General features: G+C 44.3%; 1 protein-coding gene across 5 annotated transcripts in view; it reads left to right on the plus strand.

Annotated features, from left to right (window-relative positions):
- Positions 1 to 13,210, plus strand: part of zc3h11a (zinc finger CCCH-type containing 11A) — a 32,703-nt gene extending 19,493 nt beyond the window's left edge. For all 5 annotated transcript variants that reach the window (XM_041196247.1, XM_041196246.1, XM_041196248.1 and 2 more), the window contains 4 exons: positions 6,378 to 6,690; positions 8,006 to 8,178; positions 9,008 to 9,081; positions 10,025 to 13,210. In XM_041196247.1, the coding sequence (XP_041052181.1) occupies positions 6,378 to 6,690; positions 8,006 to 8,178; positions 9,008 to 9,081; positions 10,025 to 10,280 (816 nt within the window). In that variant the 3' untranslated portion in view covers positions 10,281 to 13,210. The remainder of the gene's footprint in view (positions 1 to 6,377; positions 6,691 to 8,005; positions 8,179 to 9,007; positions 9,082 to 10,024) is intronic.
- Positions 13,211 to 20,747: the final 7,537 nt, after the last annotated feature.

Raw genomic sequence — 20,747 nt, forward strand, 5'->3', positions numbered from 1 at the left:
AACACTGGGCATCCTATGGACCTTCAAAAGTTACAACTTCATCTTAGCAACTGAAGTAAGATCTATGGTGTACAGGCATTTTTTTTTTTTGGAAATATTTTATAATTTAGGTGTAAATGCCAGAAAAGAAGAGATCCTCATCAAAAGATTGTGCATTCAAGATGATCCATACTTGTTCTACTGTACAGCACTCCAATGGACTCCAATTATGGAGAAAATTGCAAGCAAATTCTATCCTAAATAAAGTGTAGCGGGTGAATCTTTTGAGAGAGAGAGAGAGAGAGCTGTAGCACAGATTGAGAAGCAACTTTGAATATAATTGACAAATGAATTTCAACAATTGTGAGATGTTGCATTTTGTTTGATAAGAAAAATAGAGGTAACATGTTACTTGGAAAATAGGAATCTAAATGGGGCAGAGGAGCAAAGGGATCTGGGAGAGTACAAATATGCAAATCACTAAAAATAGCAATGCCAGTTAATAAGGCAATTTTTTAAAAAAAGCAAACCAAGCACTGGGTTTTATTTCTAGAGGAATGAATTAAAATGCAGGGGAGTTACCTGGTATCGAACCTTGGTTAGACCACACTTAGCATTACTGTTTCCAGTTCTGGTCACCATATTATAAAAAGGATATAGAGGGACTGGAGAAGGTACAGAGAAGATTTGCAAGGATGTTTCCAAGAAATGTGTGGGTATACATAGCAGGAAAGGATTGACAGGCTGGTACTTACCTCGCAGGGGAGAGACCTTCATCGCATTTCTGCCAGGGAAAGAGCAATGGCTATAACCAGTCAAACCCCTTACGATGGGGTACCTAACACCATCCGAGTCATGGTGAAGGGCAGCGAGCAAGGAACAGGAATGGATAGGACCTTCTTCACTAAGAGGATCCTATTCAAGCTGTGTGGTTTCAAGGCTGCGGAGATCTACTGCCTACAGGATTTCCCCAGCGCTTGTTTCTTTGATGTGACCTTCAAGCAAGTGGCAGCTTGTGTCAAACTCCTGAAGGTGTTTGAGGAAAAGAAAGACCTGCCAGAAATGAAGATCCTGACGGCGGAGCCACTTTTTGCTCTACCGTTGCATCGAAAACGGGTTGCGACGGTGCATCTGTACAACCCCTACGTCCCTGTCGCTGACGTGCTCACCTTCCTTACCAGGTACTTCGATAAGGTTGGGAGCTGCACTGAAGTTAAAGATAATTTGGGGATCTGGACATGTAAACGCCAGGTTAAGGTAACGCTCAAGACCGACGGTAAGGGAGCCGTTTTCCACCCCCCTTCCAGATTCGCTATCGGGGGAAGCCGTGGGTACCTTGTCTACGCTGGGCAACCCAAACTTTGTTGCTCATGCGGCAAGTCTGGTCATGTGGCGGCCAACTGCAGTGCCGTCCTCTGCAAGAACTGCAAAAAGGAAAGGCACCAGACAAAAGATTGTAAACAGGCTAAGTGCTGCAACCTGTGTGGCGAGGCAAGTCACCTCTACGAGACCTGCCCCAAACGTTGCCGTACTTATGCACAGGCAGCCAAAGCCAACGAGGGGGAAGCAGAAGAAATGCCTCGTGTCACTCCAACCACCAAGGCCCCCAGGGAGAACAATAGGACAAAGGAGGACACAGAGAGAGACAAGGTGGAGGAAAAGATTGGGGCAACAGACAGCCAATCAACAGCACTGCCCCCTGAACCTCCCACTCCTCAGGAGAGCGAATCAACGGAGGAGGAGGAGGCAGCAGTGGGAGTGGCAGCTGGTGAAGAGAGCCAAAAGGAAGAAGGGGCTAAAAAGAAACCAAGCCATTTTCCAGACAAGAGTCAAGAGGTGTCTCCTATCCGACACGGATAACAAGAGCAGCAGCTCTTCGGACGAAGAAGTGCCAGGGCGGCGCCAACAGAAGAAGCGGCAAAACGCTATGGAGTTGGAGGACGAGACACCCAAGCTCCAGAATATTGGAGACAATGAGGAGACCAGCGCACCCCAACTTGGCCCACAACCTGAAGAGGCCAGTGCACCACAACCCCAGGAATCTGGGAACAGTGAGGCGCTCAGCGCACCCCAGCTCCGGGAAGCTGGGAGCAGCAACGCCCTAGAGGGGGAGAGGATTGGAGAAGCTTCTCCAACAGAGGACATTTCAAACCCCGCCTCTGCACGGACCCCCAGATGCCACCCGAGCAGAACATCTCCAATGGGGAGGTTCAGGACGCTTTCCTCAGCCCATCCAAAGTGAAGCAATTTGAGCACACCACGGGCATGAAGGAGCAGACCAATGGTCTGGAACTCTCAGAGACAACAGGTTTGGTAAGCGACTAACTGCTTTAAAATGGGTGTAAAGATTGTATCCATAAATGTGTGTAGCATTAAATCTACTACGCGATGTGTTGCGACCTTGGATTACCTTGCCAAAGTCAAAGCTGACCTGTTGTTTCTGCAGGAGTGTGCGATACCGCACCTCAGCTCCTACAGGCAATGGTCACGATGGTGGTCCCATGGGCCATCGATCTGGTCGGGAGGAAACGACTTTCGTTCCTCCGGCCTGGGGATTCTGCTGCGGGGAGGCAGCTTCACTGTCTCCCAGGTTAAGGAGGTGGTTGGGCGGGCGCCTCCTCGTAGCAGACGTAATGTATAAGAATGCTCCACTCCGGTTAATTAACATCTACGCCCCGTCACAAGGGGCTGAGCGGCTGGAGGTTTTTCAGCAGTTCCCACTGCTGCTGGCGACCTCCAGACCGGTCATTCTGGGCGATGACTTCAACTGCATCATCAATGCGGCTGGACGATCTGGCAGGGCCGACAGTAGATTGGATGCTACATCCAGATCCCTGATGGAAACAGTAAAGGATGCCAAGCTGCACGACATCTTCAGCAAACCTGCAGACGGGAGCGCAGCGTAGATACACCTGGTCGCGGCCTGACGGGTCCGTCTGTTCCAGGATAGATTTCCTGTTTGTGTCCCGTGCATTCACAGTCAGATCCACCGACGTCCAGCTGGTGTTCTCTGACCACTGCTTCCTACTGGCTGACTGTCACTTAGAGAAGGACCAGAGGGTTGGCAGGGGGGCATGGAAGCTAAACGTACAACTGCTGACCCCAGAGAACATTGAGAAGCTCAAGAGGGATTACAAAGGTTGGAGAACCATGAAACCTCACTTTGAGTCACTGACACACTGGTGGGAAGCGATCAAGGGAAACATCGAGGTTTTTCATCCTCAAAGGCACCCAGAAAGCTAGAAAGGAACAGAGGGAAATGGCCCGACTCCAGAAAAACATTCAGAACCTGGTCTGGCTGCGGTCGATGGGGGTCGATATCAAGGAGGAACTCCGAGGTGAAGAGCCAGCAAGCCTCGCTTTTTGCCTCGGAGGCCTCCAAGATCATCTTCCGTTCCAGAGTCCGCTCCGTGGAGCAGGATGAGACGTGCTCACGTTTCTTCTTCCAAAAGGTACGCAGAGAGAGCTCTGTGATCAGCAGCCTGAAGGAAGAAGACGGCTCAGTTAAGTCATTGCAATCTGACATTTTGAGGATCAGCAAATCCTTCCATGCCGGATTATATGACGTGAAGCCCACAGACAGCACGGCCTCCCAGTCATTCCTATCCTCTATCACGGAGGTCTTAGATGACAGTACACGGGAGAGTCTGGACAAAGCGCTAACTCCTGACGAACTGACTGAGGCCCTTGAGTCCTTCGAGAAGAGTAAAACTCCCGGAAGCGACGGCTTGCCGGCGGAGTTGTATTCGGCTCTGTGGGACTGGATCGACCCAGACCTGCTAGAAGTGTACGAGAGTATGCTCCTGGCCGGCAGTATGTCAGAATCCATGAGGAAAGGCATTATCACCCTCATCTACAAGCACAAGGGGGAAAGGGAGGAAATTAGAAATTGGCGACCCATTTCACTGTTGAATGTGGACTATAAAATTCTGTCCAAGGTCGTCGCCAATCGGGTCAAATCCGCTCTGAAATTGGTGATCCACCCTGACCAGACCTGCACTGTGCCGGGCAGGAAGATCTCTGACACCCTCGTGCTGCTCAGGGATACGATTGCCGATGTACAGGACAGGGTTGTGGACACCTGCCTCATCAGCCTGGATCAGGAGAAGGCCTTTGACAGAATATCGCACACCTATATGGTGGATGTGCTCTCCAAAATGGGGTTTGGGGAGGGAATTCGCAATTGGATCCAACTGCTCTACACTAACATCAGTAGTGCAGTTTCAATCAATGGGTGGGAATCAGATAGCTTTCCTATTAAATCTGGAGTCAGGCAGGGCTGCCCTCTCTCGCCTGTTCTTTTTGTGTGTTGCATAGAACCCTTTGCTGAGTCCATCAGGAAGGATCCGGGCATAAGAGGAGTGACGATCCCAGGTAGTGGAGGCACTCAGATCAAAGTCTCCCTGTACATGGACGATGTCGCCGTCTTCTGCTCGGATCCGCTGTCGGTGCACAGACTTATCCACATCTGCGACCAGTTCGAACTGGCCTCGGGAGCCAAGGTAAATCGTGGGAAGAGCGAAGCCATGTTCTTTGGGAAATGGGCTGACTGATCCTTTGTCCCCTTCACTGTCAGGGCTGATGGCCTGAAGGTGCTGGGGATATGGTTCAGAGGGACCAGGGCACGGGTTAGAAACTGGAAGGAGCGAGTGTCTATGGTGAAAAGGAAACTGGGCATGTGGGAGTGACGCTCCCTCTCCATTGCGGGTAAGAACCTGGTCATCAGGTGTGAGGCACTCTCGCTGTTGCTGTACGTGGCGCAGGTCTGGCCCATTCCACACTCCTGTGTGGTGGCGATCACCCGAGCCATCTTCCACTTTATCTGGAGGTCGAAAATGGAGCATGTCTGCAGGGACACGATGTACAAGCCTCTAGATAAAGGGGGAAAAAACGTGCCCAACATCGCCCTCATACTGATGGCCACCTTTGTGTGCGGCTGCATCAAGCGGTGCGTAGACCCTCAGTATGCAAACACCAAGTGTCACTACATGCTGAGGTTCTACCTGTCCCTGGTGTTGCGAAGGATGGGTCTGGCCACGATGCTGCGGAACGCTCCAAGTAGTTGGACCGTGCCGTACCACCTGTCCCTCGTGGGAAAATTTATGCAGCAAAACACCTTCGACCACAAGTCCGTCAGGCAGTGGTCGGCACGTAACGTCTTAAAGGCCCTGAGGGAAAAGGAGAGGGTGGATCCTGTGGGATGGTTCCCTGAGCAGACTGACAAAGTCATTTGGCAGAATGCCTCATCACCAGAACTTTCCAACAAACACCAAGATGTAGCTTGGCTGGTGGTGAGAAAGGCCCTCCCTGTAAGATCCTTCCTACATGCCAGGAGTCTCACCCCCTCTGCATGTTGCCCTCGAGGTGGCTGTGGTGGGGAAGAGACCATTGTTCACCTCCTTGTAGATTGTGTCTTTGCGAAGAAGGTCTGGAGAGAGATGCAGTGGTTTCTGTCGAGGTTCATCCCGAGCAGTTCTGTGACAGAGGACTCTGTGCTCTACGGGCTGTTCCCAGGGACACACACCGAGACAAACATCAACTGCAGCTGGAGGATCATAAACTCGGTGAAAGACGCTCTTTGGTCTGCCCGAAACTTGTTGTTTTCCAGCGCAAAGAGTTGTCCCCGACCGAGTGTTGCAGACTGGCACATTCCAAGGTCCAGAACTACGTGCTGAGGGACACAGTTAAGCTTGGGGCAGCCGCGGCAAAGGCGCAATGGGGAAGGGTTGCTGCCTAAGACCTTTCTGCCACAATGCACTGGGGGGCTGGGAACTGTAAAGAGCCCCTCAGGCTGTACAGATTAAAATGTATGTCTGCCAATGATTGAAATATTCATTGTTTGTTCTGATACACCTTGTGTTTCATGTTGTAAAAGTTGAACCTGTTTGTATTTTTGTAATGGTGATTTGAAATGGTTCGAAATGTTTTTGTAGATTTATGAATAAAGTATATTTTTGCCAAAAAAAATTGACAGGCTGGGTCCCTTCTCTCTTGAGAAAAGAAAGCCAAGTGGTGACCTCATAGTGGTCTTTAAATTCTGAAACGTTTTGATAGTGTGGATACAGAGTGCATGTTTCCTGCTGAGGGGAAGAGCATAACTAGAGGGTATCAATATAAGATGATCAACAAGAAATCCAATAGGAAATTCAAAAGAAGCCTCTTTATCCAAAGAGTGGAGAGAATATGGAATTTGCTACTACAGGGAGTACTTAAATTGAATAGTATAGATGCATTTAGGGGAAATCTAACAAGCTTATGAGGGAGATGGTTGCAATGGTACATTTAGATGAAAGATGGGAGGAGGCATAAATAAACATAAATGCCAGCTTGGACTGGTTGGGCTGAATGGCCTATTTCTGTGCCATACATTTTATGTAATTCTGTCCACTTTCTTGCAGCCTGCAAATGAAAAGGAATGTCCAAGATTGCAGAAAGTGCAAGTTAAAAGCTTTGAAGAAATACTGAAGGAAAAACGCCTTCGACAGCTGCAGGAAACCGAGAAACAGCCAAGTCAAACTCTGCTGGGAGAAGAGGTGATTGCAAACAAAACCAACTGTGAGATGCAGGTTGCAGAGCAGAATAATCAGCCTGCGGCTTCAGCAGAACTGAAACCAAATAAATGTCTCATAACTGAACAACTGACCATTAAGACAGACGAGAAGCTGACCACTGCCAAGCCTGAAGTGGCAGAACCCCCACTTGCTCAGAAAGGTATATATCTTGTATTTTCATTGACATGCAGTTGCCTGCCTCTGCATGTTCTTGGCCTGTATCTCCATGCCTTTTACAGTTGGCAGTGATGAAGTATGCTGATTTCTAGCATATTAGTAACTATGCTGTTCTTTTTGCTTATGTCATTGAACATGGTAAAATGTCACCTTTTCCTCATCTCATGTCCTTCACTTCTAAAAGGATCATAAGAGCTCAATACTGATTATGAACACAATTCTGTGACGTGTGAACAAATGCCTCTTTTTGTTACAAACTTTCCCTACTTCCCAGTATTGCTGGAAGGTTGAGTTGGAGCCCTTGCCTGCGTTTCTCTCGAAGTGTTCCTCACTTTGGGTCACACTGTCTCTAGACCATGTTCCCGGGATCTGACAGCCCTTTTATCTGGCTGACATTTATGGGAAGCTTGAACCATGATTAATTCTGATACAGATGTTGCATTGAGACGAAATGCTTCTGAGCCTGTCACTAGTAAAACATCTGCCTCGACTCTAGGCAGCAGTGATAAGTACATGCCAACTATTCCCTGCTCAGTTGCTAGTGGGTAGCTGAATTGATTGTAGGTGAAGATTCTCCATGATGCCTCTGCAAATTCTAGCCGACAGCAGCAACTGATGACAAAGCTTCTGAAATGAGCCTTTCATTGAAATTGTATCCACTTGCTGACACTCAGTCAAATCCTATCTAGCATTCAAGACTTCAACTGTGTTGGATTTCTGTTTTTATTAAGAAATTTGGCTTTACTTTTTCTTTCCTTAAGATTGACTTATTTTTCCTTCCTTTGCTCTGCTGCTTCCTCCTCTTTTATACTTTACACTTGCTCGTTTCTCTTGCTTCCTGAATCTGTTTTTTTTTTTGCCCTGTTTAGTCTCTACACCTGACCCTGGTCACCTTGCTGTCTTCTTGCAAATTCTTCCTCTGTGCCCACGCACCTGATTCCAGATTAATTTAACTTTTTGCTCCACTTTTCTGGCTCGCACCTGGAATCGCCTTTTATTGTGATGATGGTTTGAAAGGTTGATGGATCTTGGATCGTCTATGTGGGGGAATCAGGTGAAACAAAAGAAGGAAGATTCAGTACTGTGTCTAGAGACTGGATTCCTGAGACTGGCTGAGCTGAGAGCTGGATTCTGGTCCCTGCTAAGACCTAATGCATTTTTTAATATATGAATAAATTATTGAAAAGAACATAGGAGGCTTGGAGACTGTTTTATCAGATTCTAATTCATTGGGCTAGTTACAGTAATGTCTTTTCTGACTCCCATAGCGCTCTAATCTCACACTGTCCTTTTTACAGAGAAACCCAAATTAAATGTGAAACCATCATTTGTGAAGAACTCTTGTCCTGTGAGGCTCAGCCACAAACGCAAATCCCCCGACAGCCATCCTTCCAGCATTATGGCAGTTAAACCACTCAACACTGTAACTACTGATCTGACAAAGGAGCCACCAGCAGGAACGATCATTACAGTAAGAATCTCTCCTCTTGATACCTTTTTATGTATATGATTCAGTCACATTTCAGTTCATTTTTATGGGGCAGGCTAAAGAATGGCTCCAATTAACTAGAGAATTGGAAAACCTTTCTCTCTCACCTCTCCATCAAAAATGAACAAAAGAACAAGCATCTCAACAGCTCTTGAGTCAGAATCTTTTCTCAACGTGAAATGCATTTTAACATCTATGGGTCACGAGTTGCACTGGACACTGCATTACGGCAATGCCAGAGAGGGAAATTCTGGTTTTATTTCTGCCATGCAATATCATTTACCAGTCTCGACTGTGCAACCTTGGTGTGACTGAGCATGGATTGTAGGCTGGAAAAGTTGAAGAGGCTTGTTTTCTACACTTCTCTGAGACCACATCGTCTACCAGTGTGTGCATCCTGGGAAATGACAGGGATTTGCTAGAAGTTTTGGTGGAGCTCGAAGGTTTTTATGCACCATTTAAAAGCACCTATCTAATTAATCTGCCTCACGTTGTGGGCAAAGTGATTCCTTGTTCTATAACTCAGGATTGGCAGGCACCTTTATTGGTGTATTGCCTAAATGCACCAATCCCATGTATTCCCCTTGTTCCACATTCTGAATTCCAGATACTCAGACATCCACTAAGCTGTGGAGGTCCTTGTTAAAGAATTTTTTTCCTATAGTGCGAACTGTATGTAGCTTTCCAGTCATTTTTTATAAAGTAGCTTGCCATCAGCTTTCTTTGGCACAGTAAATTTTTGTTTTGCTTCTGAATGGCATGTTATAGATGTGCTTTTTTTGGGTAACGGTTTAAGTTTTCTGTCTTCCAGTCTACAGCATCATCAGTCCAGAGAGAAGAGCTAACCCCTCTGACTTTGCAGGTACCAGAAAGATCCAAGGAAAGGTGAGATCTCAGTTTCATTATCTTATGTGAAAGGTTTCAAAGAAGTAATCTTTCCAAAGTTTCGTAATCCTGCAAAAAAAAATATACCTGGGCTGCCTGAATGCATGCCAATACAACCTGGGAACTTGCAAACAAGGCTGGAATTGAAGGCAATGGAAAAAAATGTGGGAGGGAAGAGTGCACATTTATTTGAAACAATTGAGAGGGAAGCTGTCCAATTGAGGAAAGGTGTGGAAGAGTCACTGCATGGATAAATACAGACAAACACACTTGACAGCACAGTGAGTTATGTAGACAGGAACTTACAAAGGGACATAGATTAAATGAATGGGCAAAACTGGCAGATGGAGTTCAATGTGGGAAAGTGAAACCATCCATTTGGATCCGATAAAAGTAGATTTGAATATTTTAGTGGCAAGAGATGAGGAACTGGGGAGGTCGAAAGAGGGATGTGGAGGCACTAAGCTCAAAGCTAGTGTACAGATACAGAAAGTAATTAAAAGAGTTAGCAGAATGTTGTCCTTTTTTCTCAGGAATAAAAAGGAAGTGATGCCTCAGTTGTCAAGGGACTTGGTCAAACCCTGCCTTGAAATACTGCGCTCACTCTGGACTGTGGGCCTGAGCATGAACATATTGGCCTTGGAGGGATGCACAGTTGATTTGCTTCTTAATGCTTACTATCAAGGGTCAGACTAGAAGAATGGCTATTTGGCCAAGTTTCTGGATGCTATATACAGCATAATTTAGCAGCTTCTAGATGGGGAAGGGTGGGGCAGCATTAACCCCTTTTCTGCAGGGGTTGTGTGACAAAAAATGACAATGGCAATTCCAAGGTTAATGTCAACAGTTCTAGTTTTAAAAATTTGAAGAGTGATTTTAATAATGTCTGCAAAACAATATATATATATTCTGTGGATAGTTGACTTTATTCCTTTCTTTCCAGGAAAGCTAATCTTGCCGGGCAAAGCACATCACCGACTACGTTGCAAATGGAGATCAATAGCTTTTCCCCTGCTCGAATGCCCCCTAAAGCTCGGAGGTTGAGTTCTACTGCATCCAAGTCTGGGACAACTGAGGATGATTTTGAAGAGCTGATGAAAGAATTCTCAGATGATAAACTTGAAGCAGAAATTGACCTGGACCCTGGAAAGGATGAGGATGACTTGTTGCTTGAACTGTCGGAGATGATTGACAGCTGAAGGACTTGTTGAGCATTTTTTTGGACCTGCTCGTATGGATTCAAACGGAATTTTCTGAGTAATAAATGGAGACCAACTTGGACCTACATTTTGTATTCAACTGGGGCTGTCTATATTTTTAAATCTGTAAACCGAGTTACGTCTGCATATTGTGTACAGACAGAAGCCGGATCTGTTTTAAACAAATACTGGGTGTTACGACCAATTGAATTAACTGATTAATTGTGACCTTAAGACTGCTGGCCACATTTTTTTTCCCCAAGCCCTCCCAAAAAACAAATGAAAAAAGTGGTGCGATATTATCCTGCCTTTGGATTTACACAGTTTGAGAACCCAGTGATGCAGCCTATAATCAGCTGGAGATGTTTTTCTGTCAGCTTTGATATGAGGGCTTTGACCATAGCTGATGATGCAGCAGCGATAATTGTGTTTGCTCTTATTTTGTAATATTTTCCTCCTTGGCCTTGGCTCATCGGTAGGGACACCTGTCTGTCCTAACTTCACCTGCCAACAGTAATAAGGATATTAAGGCTAGTTTTCTGCGTGTTTATTTTATACGTAGAGCCATTCCTAGCCTAAGGCTAAGTGAAAGTGTATAGAGCAGCCTAGGTATTTGTATATAAAAAAAAACTTTGGATTGTATATAAGGGCTGTGTAATTGCAAGAGTCCTGATGGTGTGTGCTTAAAAAAGATGATTACAAATTTAGCATTTCATCACATCAAATTGTCAGATAACACAGAAATCAGGATTCCTAAGCATATCTGAAAGAGGGGTAAACATTATTTCTGAGCCCAAGATACCATTGTAAACTATCTGTTTGATGCAGCCTGTGAATGCTACTGGAACTGCTTCAAATTTACCCTAACAGTTTGAGAAACATACATGTTTTTGGTTCCCAGAGACTTCTGGCTTTGTGTCTGGACAGTTAGCACCATGTTAATTTGAGTCACTGTTACATACATGGTGTTTATCTCAACATATGTTTTGTGTTATTTTTGCCTTCTGCCAACAATTTATAATCCACTGTTAAATGTTTCCATTATTGTCCCAAGTACACCTTGCACCACACCATGTGCTTGTGATCAAATTATGGGAGGCTCCAGTCTGAACATACGGGTATTTGAATAGAATAGTTGGGTGTTTGCAGACCGTTCTGATCTCTCTCCCTGGAAGCGGATCAGCCTCTTTTATTTTGTATAATCCGTTGTATTCGCATCATGGCTGTGAAATAACAAGTGGAAAACAGCATGGATACTCTGAAATTACCTTAAAAGTAACAACCAGCTAAATGAACAGAAGACAGACAGTTATATGATACTGGTGTTTCTTGGAGATGTAATCTCCAAAATGCAACTGGATGTTTTGGCTTGGGCGGGGGGGGGGGTGGAAATAATCTGTCTCTTTAACAAAAGGATCAAAAACATTTGCTGCCACATTGGTTGTTAGGCTGGGCTTTGAAGGGAGACTTGACAGGTTTGTACATTCTCCTTGGCATATAAAGCTGGAAGATCCAGGGTCTGTAACTTGAACCCATTTGTCAAGAATGTTGTAATGCTACCAATGAAGAATCCAACGGTGTCCAAGGAAGTGAAGCTTCTATATGTTAACTTTAGGGGTAGCCAGACTGCCTGCTATTTCCAAAACAATGTTGAAAGATGAATATCCTAAGGATATGCAGCCTTTATGTGCTGCCGTTAATCTGTCAAGCCAACTATTTGCTATGGTAATCCAATTGATCAGATTGCATGGAGTGCCAAAGTCAACCTTTGATTTTCTGGTCACTGCGTGATGGGCTGGAAGAACTGAAGAAAATTGCTCCTGTGGGACTTATGGATATGCATTTTGAAGAGATTTGAAAAGAGCAAAGTCAGTTTATTCATTGGTGAAGACCTGTTGACATTGAAGCATACCCACTGTGTGCAAGTGCTTTGTGGTCAGAGGGGGGTAGACAAAGCGGTTCACTCCATTTCAGGGAGTTGTTTCCAAGCCTGGTATATTTGTAGTGCCTTAAGTTAAACTGTTCACTGTCTGCTTAGCAGAAATGGTTTAATTTTTGATGTTTGACTCTAATGGATTATTCCTTCCCCAGTGACCCACTCCCCACCCCAATCCAATCAGCAAATTACAAGTTTGCAACCAGAACACTGCAGCTCCAGGTCCTTGCACTCCAGAAATAATTCTGAAACGCTGTTTAAAAGGCAGCAGGTACTGCACTGTAGAGTCATTGTTAACATGGTACTGAACTGGGAAGAAACAGAAGCACAGTATGAAAGCTCTAGTGCTGCAGTCCTCTTAAAATCCAAGGGCTGGATGATTGTTTTACATCAAAGCAGACTCTTTAGTTGCTGGTAATACAAGAAACCAGAGAAATAAATTAACTGGTTGTGATCACGAAGGTCACTTTGTTGGTTCAATTTTCTTTGTCAGCTTCCTGTACCTTTAATATGATGGACTCCTCCACACCTGTCTGGATGGCTGATGAGAACAAAAGTTTTTAAAATGATTGAAAAACACCAGCTATGTATTTTACTTCACTGAAGCCCGTGTCCATACACAAATGCAGCGTCATATTCCAGAGTAGCAGTTGTCCTGTAAAATACTTAAGTTGCTTCTTTAAAGCAGCCTCTCTGTCAGTATTCTGCAGATGTAATGCTATCAATCTGTTCTTTATGAAACATTGTAAAATATTTGTTTTGTTCAATTATGGTCTGCATTTAGGTTGACTAATAGAATTTGTGTTTAGGATTTAAGAGAGATGGTCCGTGTTTCCAATATTTCTGCTCTTGTGCCCTTTGACCTCTATGTTGTACTTTTTCTTTCAGTTTATTGTTTCAGACATGCATCCATCCTATGGGGTGATTTTATTTATGAGTGTATGTAAACTCTGAATATGTAACATTTTCTTTGTAATAAAAGGACTATATTGTTCGACTTCTGCAGTTTGCTAGGACTACCCTCTTGGACCCTTGGGAAGATCACAGACAAAATAGCAAATGTGGCTCTTGGCAAGACAAATCAGAGCACTTCGCTGCTTTTTCTAACTGACCACTTTGGGTAGTTCTACTGTACTTGAAAATCACTGTACACTGTAAACTACAGTATGTGAGGAGAAACCTAACCAAATGTTTGAGTTTCAATCCTTTTCCCAATTTCCTCATTTGTAGGAGAAGGAGTAGGCTATATGGCCGCTTCAGCCTGCTCTGCCGTTGTGAGATCAAGGCTGAACGACCTCAACATCGTATTCCTGACTCTCCTTAACATCAAGGCAGCATTTGACCCCGAGCAAAATGAGTCAATGGAAAGCTCCCTGCTGGTTGGAGCACAAAGGAAGGTGGCTGTGGTTGTTGGAAGTCAGTCATCTCAGTCCCAGGACATTGCTGCAGGAGTTCCTCAGGGTAGTGGCCTAGACCCAACCTTTTTCAGCTGCTTCATCAATGACGTTTCCTCCATCATAAGGTCAGAAGTAGAGATGTTTGCAGATGATTGTGCAATGTTCAGCACCATTTGTGACTCAGATACTGAGGCAGCCAATGTCCATGTGCAACAAGACCTGGGCAATATTCAGGCTTGGGCTGATAAGTGGCAAGTAACATTTGTGCCACACAAGTGCCAGGCAATGACCATCTCCAACGAGAAAATCTAACCATCACCCCCTGACGTTAAACGGCATTACTATCGCTGATTACCCCATGATCAACATCCTATTTAGGTAATGATTCCCAGGAAGGGACAGAGTGTCCAAACATTTAAAAAAGCAGCAAATAGGGTCAAAAGGGGAAAAAAATGGTAAAAAGGCAGAATTAATGGCTCTTTACTTCAATGGACACTGTATTTGGAACAAGATAAATGAATTAACGGCACAAATAGAGGTGATCTTATAGCCATTACACAAACATGGTTCCAAGGAGGTCAAAGCTGGGAACTGAATATTCTAAAAAGTCACTAAATGAGACTTTTTGAAAGGACAGGCAGTAAGGAAAGGGCGGTGAGGTAGCCTTGTTAGTACAAGATGGAATAAGTACAACAGCAAGAAATGATCTTGGATTGGAGTATGTAGAATCCATATGGATGGAGGTAAGAAATAACAAGGGGAAGAAGACACTGGTGGGAGTAGTCTATATGCACCCTAACAGTAGCTGTAGGACAGAGAATAAATCAGGAGATAATGAGGGCATGTAAAAAAAAAGGCAGTACATTAATCATGGGTGACTTTAATCTTCATGGAGATTGGGAAAAATAAAATTGGTAGAGGTAGCCACGAGCAAGAATTCATAGTGTATTTGGGACAGTTTCCTAAAACAATATGTTGTGGATCCAACCAGGAATCAGGCCAATTTGGATCTGGTAATGTGTAATGAGGCAGGTTTAATAAATGATCTCAGATTAAAAGATTCCCTAGGAAACAAGGACCATAACCTGGTAGAATTTAGCATTCAGTTTGAGAGTGAAAAACTTGGGTCAGAAACAACTGTGCTAAACTTAAGGGTAATTACAGAGGAATGACAGCAGAGTAGGCTACAGTGGACTGGGAAAGGAGTTCATCAGAAAAGACAGTTAATGAACAATGGCAGACATTTAAGAAAATAGTTCATGACTCACAACAAAGATATATCCCAATAAGGAAGAAGGGTTCTAGGAAGGGGATAAGCCAACTATGGTTAACCAATTAAGGATAGTATCAAATTGAAAGAAAAAAACATACAATATGGCAAAGATTAGTGGTAAGTCAGAGGATTGGGAAGGTTCTAAAAACCAACAAAAGATAACCAAAAAAAATATATAAAGAGGGAGAAAATAAACTTTGAGGGTAAACTAGAAAGTAATATGAAAATTGGATAGTAAGAGCTTCTTTAAATATAAAAAGGAAGAGAGAGAGAGACCAAAGTGAACATAGGCCCCTTAAGAGAATGAGACTGGGGAAATAATAATGTGGAATCAGGAAATGGCAGAGGAGTTGAATAAACACTTTGTATCAGTCTTTACAGTAGAAAACACTTATAGCATTCCAAAAATACTAAATAATCAAGGGGCAAAAGGTGGGGAGGGAAGAAATAAATACAGTAACAATCACTAGAGAAAAAGTACTAGGGAAACTGTTGGGGCTAATGGCTGATATGTTCCCTGGACCTGATGGGTTGCATTCTAGGATATTAAAGAAAGTAGCTATAGAGATAGTGGATGCACTGGTAGTAATCTTCCAAGAATCCTTAGATTGTGGAAAAGTCCCAGAGGATTGGAAAACTGCCAATGTAATTGTTAGAAAATAGAGATAGTTTAAGTAAGTTATATTGGTATTCCTGGGTGTGAGGAAAGAGTTTCAGCTTTAAAGTTTAAGTTTGATTTGTATTTCTGTATCTGTGCGTTAAGAAAAGTCAAATGGAGTTTTAGTTTCACTTTAAAAATGTGCTTGCATTTCTAGTGAGTTTTACGACTCCTAAAGAGAAGATAAACATACAAGGGTAGAAGGATTGGACTGTTGCCTAGCAACAGGGGCCCAGAGAGGCAGGTCCCTCCCACAGACCCACACACACACACACATACACACACAAGAAGAGAAACAGCAGTTGCTTTGAAAGCTTTTTGAGTGTAGTTAGTTCTGAAAGTTGATGCCAGGAGAGACTGGAGCAAAGGGGACAGATAGCTAGTTTGAAGATAAAGAAAAACCCCAAAGATCCAGGAGAGTGGAAAAGGGGAAAGTCCAAAGAAGACCTTCTAGTCAAAGGAAGGACAAGAATCTGGGAAAAGATCCTGTTAAGTGAAATTAAGAGTGAAGGGCAGAGAGAAAGGCTCCATGCTTCAGATTTAAAGAGACAAAAGCTGCAGAAAGCAGATTTAAAGTGAGAACAGCTTGCGAGAAGCAAGAAGGTACAAAGAGACAACTGAAGGTCTATAACTCTTTACTATGGGCATGTGAAACAGTGGTGTACTGTTGACGGCTGAGTCAGAGAGACTGTGCCTGGAAGAAAGCTTGCATGCACGTGGTGACCTAGGGAAAAGGAACATTAAGAAGGAGAGTTCAAAACCCTGGAGGTGAACACTGGAAGTTGTCTGAGAGAAAGCATTGGTTTGGGGGAAGATTCCAAGGCAAGTTCTTGGAGAGTAGAAATTGGAAACTCTCATGTGAAGGATGGAATTCAGTGAAACTGGTTGGTTCATGGTGTGACAAGCGTCTGGGGGGAGTTGAGGAGAGATCCATAGCATCTGGTTGAGGTGGCATGTGTCACTTGATTTCAGAGTGTCGTGAGTCAGTCCATAGGGTGCCATATGTTTACATGGACGTGTACTTACTGTGTCCATTAGAGTATAAGTTAGCTTTTGTAACTTACAAATCTGTAAAGGTATAGTTGTGAGTGAAGAAGTATTGTAATATCGTTCCATCTTTTCTTGTTGAATAAATGTTTTATTCTTTTGTTAAAAGTTCATCAGCTGACTCTGGTGACTCTGTTCAGTAGCTACTCTCCATGTATCTAAACAGACAGATAAAAGTTAGGATCTAACAAGCTGCGTTCCACTCTGGGAGCAGGCTTGTCCTGGGGTAACATCAGCTAGGATCGTAACAGTAACACCCTTATTCAAAAAGGGAGGGAGACAAGAAACAGCTAACTATAGGCCAGTTAGTTTAACATCAGTCATTGGGAAAATGTTAGAGTCTATTATAAAGGATGTAAAAGCAGAGCATTTAGAAATGCATAATATAATCAAGCAGAGTCAGCATGGCTTCATTAAGGGGAAGTCTTTGAGGAGGTAACAAGCAGGATAGATAAGGGGGAACCAGTAGATGTAATATATTTGGATTCCAAACATAAGGCTACTTAATAAGATAAGAGCCTATGGTGTTCGGGGTAGTATATTAGCATGGATAGAGGATTGGTTAACTAATAGAAGACAGAGAGTTGGGATATCACAGTGCAGAAGAGGCCCTTCGGCCCATCGAGTCTGCACCGACACGTGAGAAACACCTGACCTACCTAACTAATCACATTTACCAGCACTTGGCCCGTTGCCTTGAATGTTATGACATGCTAAGTGCTCATCCAGGTACTTTTAAAAGTACCTGCCTCCACCACCCTCCCAGGCAGTGCATTCCAGACCATCACCACCCTCTGGGTAAAAAAGTTTTTCCTCACATCCCCCCTAAACCTCCTGCCCCTCACCTTGAACTTATGTCCCCTTGTGACTGACCATTCACTAAGGGAACAGCTGCTCCCTATCCACAATGCCCCTCCTAATCTTGTACACCTCGATCAGGTCGCCTCTCAGTCTTCTCTGATTCAACGAAAACAACCCAAGTCTATCCAACCTCTCTTCATATCTTAAATGTTTCATCCCAGGCAACATCCTGGTGAATGTCCTCTGCACCCCGTCCAGTGCAATCACATCCTTCCTATAATGTCGCAACCAGAACTGCACACAGTACTCCAGCTGTGGCCTCACCAAAGTTCTATACAACTCCAACATGACCTCCCTACTATTGTAATCTATGCCTCGATTGATAAAGGCAAGTGTCCCATATGCCTTTTTCACCACCCCACTAACGTGCCCCTCCACCTTCAGAGGTCTATGGACACACACCAATGTCCCTTTGTTCCTCAGAACTTCCTAGTGCCGTGCGGTTCATTGAATACTTCCTTGTCAAATTACTCCTTCCAAAGTGTATCACCTCACACTTTTCAGGGTTAAATTCCATCTGCCACTTATCTGCCCATTTGAACATCCCGTCTATATCTTCCTGTAGCCCAAGACACTCAACCTCACTGTTAACCACCCCACCAATCTTTGTGTGTCATCCGCAAACTTACTAATCCTACCTCCCACATTGTCATCTATGTCGTTTATATAAATGACAAATAATAGGAGACCGAGCGCAGATCCCTGTGGTATGCCACTGGACACTGGCTTCCAGTCACTAAAGCATCCTTCTGTCATCACATTCTGCCTCCTACAACTAAGCCAATTTTGAATCCACCTTATCAAATTACCCTTTATCCCACGTGCATTTGCCTTCTTTATAAGTCTCCCATGTGGGACCTTGTCAAAGGCTTTGCTGAAATCCATATAAACTACATCAACTACACTACCCTCATCTACACACCTGGTCAAACTGAGAAACTTCTTTAGCCAGAGAGTGGTGAATCTATGGAATTCGTTGCCACAGTAGGCCGTGGAGGCCAGGTCATTGAGCGTACTTAAGACCGAGATAGATAGGTTCTTGATTGGTAAGGGGATCAAAGGTTACGGGACGAAGGTGGGAGAATGGGGTTGAGAAACTTATCAGCCATGATTGAATGGCGGAGCAGACTCGATGGACCAAATGGCCTAATTTCTGCTCCTATGTCTTATGGTCACCTCCTCAAAAAATTCAATCAAATTTGTTAGGCATGACCTCCCTCTGACAAAGCTATGCTGACTATCCCTGATCAAACCTTGCCTCTCCAAGTGGAGGTAGATTCTCTCCTTCAGAACTTTCTCCAATAGTTTCCCTACCACTGACATGAGACTCACTGGCCCATAGTTCCCTGACTTATCTCTACAACCTTTCTTAAATAGCAGAACCACATTAGCTGTTCTCCAGTCCTCTGGCACCTGCCCTGTGGCCAGAGAGGAATTAAAAATTCGGGTCAGAGCCCCTGCGATCTCCTCCCTTGACCCCTTCAGCAGTCTGCTACACAAATCATCCGGCCCTGGAGATTTGTCCACTTTTAAGCCTGCTAACACCTCCAATACCTTGTCACTCCCTATATCAATTTGCTTAAGAACCTCGCAGTCTCTCTCCCCAAGTTCGATACCTTCATTCTCATTTTCTTGGGTGAAGACGAACGTGAAGTATTCATTCAACACTCTAGTGATGTCCTCTGGCTCCACTCATAGATTGCCCCCTTGGTCCCTTATGGGCCCTACTCTTTCCCTAGTTATCCTCTTTCCATTGATATACTTATAGAATATCTTGGGATTTTCCCTACTTTTACCAGACTTTCTCATATCTCCTCTTTGCTCTCCTAATTGCTTTCTTAAGCTCCAACCTGCACTGTCTGTACTCCACTAATGCCTCTGCTGATTTGCTTCCCTTGTACCTGCTAAATAAGGGGGACGTTTTCAGGATGGCAACCTGTAATTAGTGGAGTGCCACAGGGATCAGTGCTGGGGCCACAATTATTTACAATATATATTAATGACTTGGATGAGGGAAGTGCATATACTATCACCAAGTTTGCAGATGACACAAAATAGATGGGAAGGCAAGTGGTGAGGATGACACAAAGAGTCTACAGAAAGATATAGAGAGATTAAAAGAGTGGGCAGATGGAATATAATGTGGAAAAATGTGAGGTTATGCACTTTGGCAGGAAGAATGGAGGAACTGAATATTATTTAAACGGAGAAAGACTGCAGAAAGCTGCGGCACAGAAGGATTTGGGGGTCCTCGTACATGAATCACAAAAAGCTAGCATACAAGCTCAGCAGGTAACAGGGAAGGCAAATGGAATGTTGGCCTTTATTTCAAAGGGAATGGAGTATAAAAATAGGGAAGTCTTGCTAAAACTATACAAGGCACTAGTTAGACCACACCTAGAATACTGTGAACAGTTTTGGTCCCCTTATCTAAGGAAAGATATATTAGCATTGGAGGCAGTCCAGAGAAGGTTCAATCAGTTGATTCAGATTATGGAGGGATTTTCTTATGAGGAGAGGTTGAGTAGGTTGGGCTGTACTCATTGCAGTTTAGAAGAATGAGAGGTGACTTTATCGAGAGTCTCGGACAGATGGCATAATCTCAGAGTAAGGGGTCGCCCATTTAAGTCATAGATGAGGAGGAATTTCTTCTCTCAGAGGATAGTGAATCTGTGGAATTCTATACCGCAGAGGGCTGTAGAGGCTGGGTGGTTAAGTACACTCAAGGCTGAGATGGACGGATTTTTAATCAGTAAGGAAATCAAGGGTGATGGGGAAAAGGCAGGAAATTGGAGGTGAGGATTATCAGATCAGCCGTGATCTCATTGAATGGCGCAGCAGACTTGATGGGCCAAATGGCCTACTTCTGCTCCAGTGGGGTTACCATTGACCAGAAACTGAACTTGACCAGCCATATTAAAACTAAGGCTAGGAATTCTGTAGCAAGCAACTCACGTTCTGACTTCCCAAAGCCTGTCCACCCCAAGTCAGGTGTCTGATGGAATACTCTCCACTTAGCTGGATGAGTGCAGCTCCAACAACACTCAAGAAGCTTGACACCATCCAGGCCAAAGCAGCCCACTTTATTGGCACCCCATCCACCACTGGCGTGCAGTAGCAGCAGTGTGCTTACCATTCACAAGATGCACTGCAGCAACTCACCAAGCCTCCTTTGACAGCACCTTCCAAACTTGAAACCTCTACCATCTGGAAGGACAAGGGCAGCAGATGCATGGAAACACCACCACCTGCAAGTTCCCCTTCAAGTCACACACCATCCTGACTTGGGATTATA

This window comes from Carcharodon carcharias, chromosome 9 (genome assembly GCF_017639515.1).
Source record: "Carcharodon carcharias isolate sCarCar2 chromosome 9, sCarCar2.pri, whole genome shotgun sequence".
NCBI lineage: Eukaryota > Metazoa > Chordata > Chondrichthyes > Lamniformes > Lamnidae > Carcharodon > Carcharodon carcharias.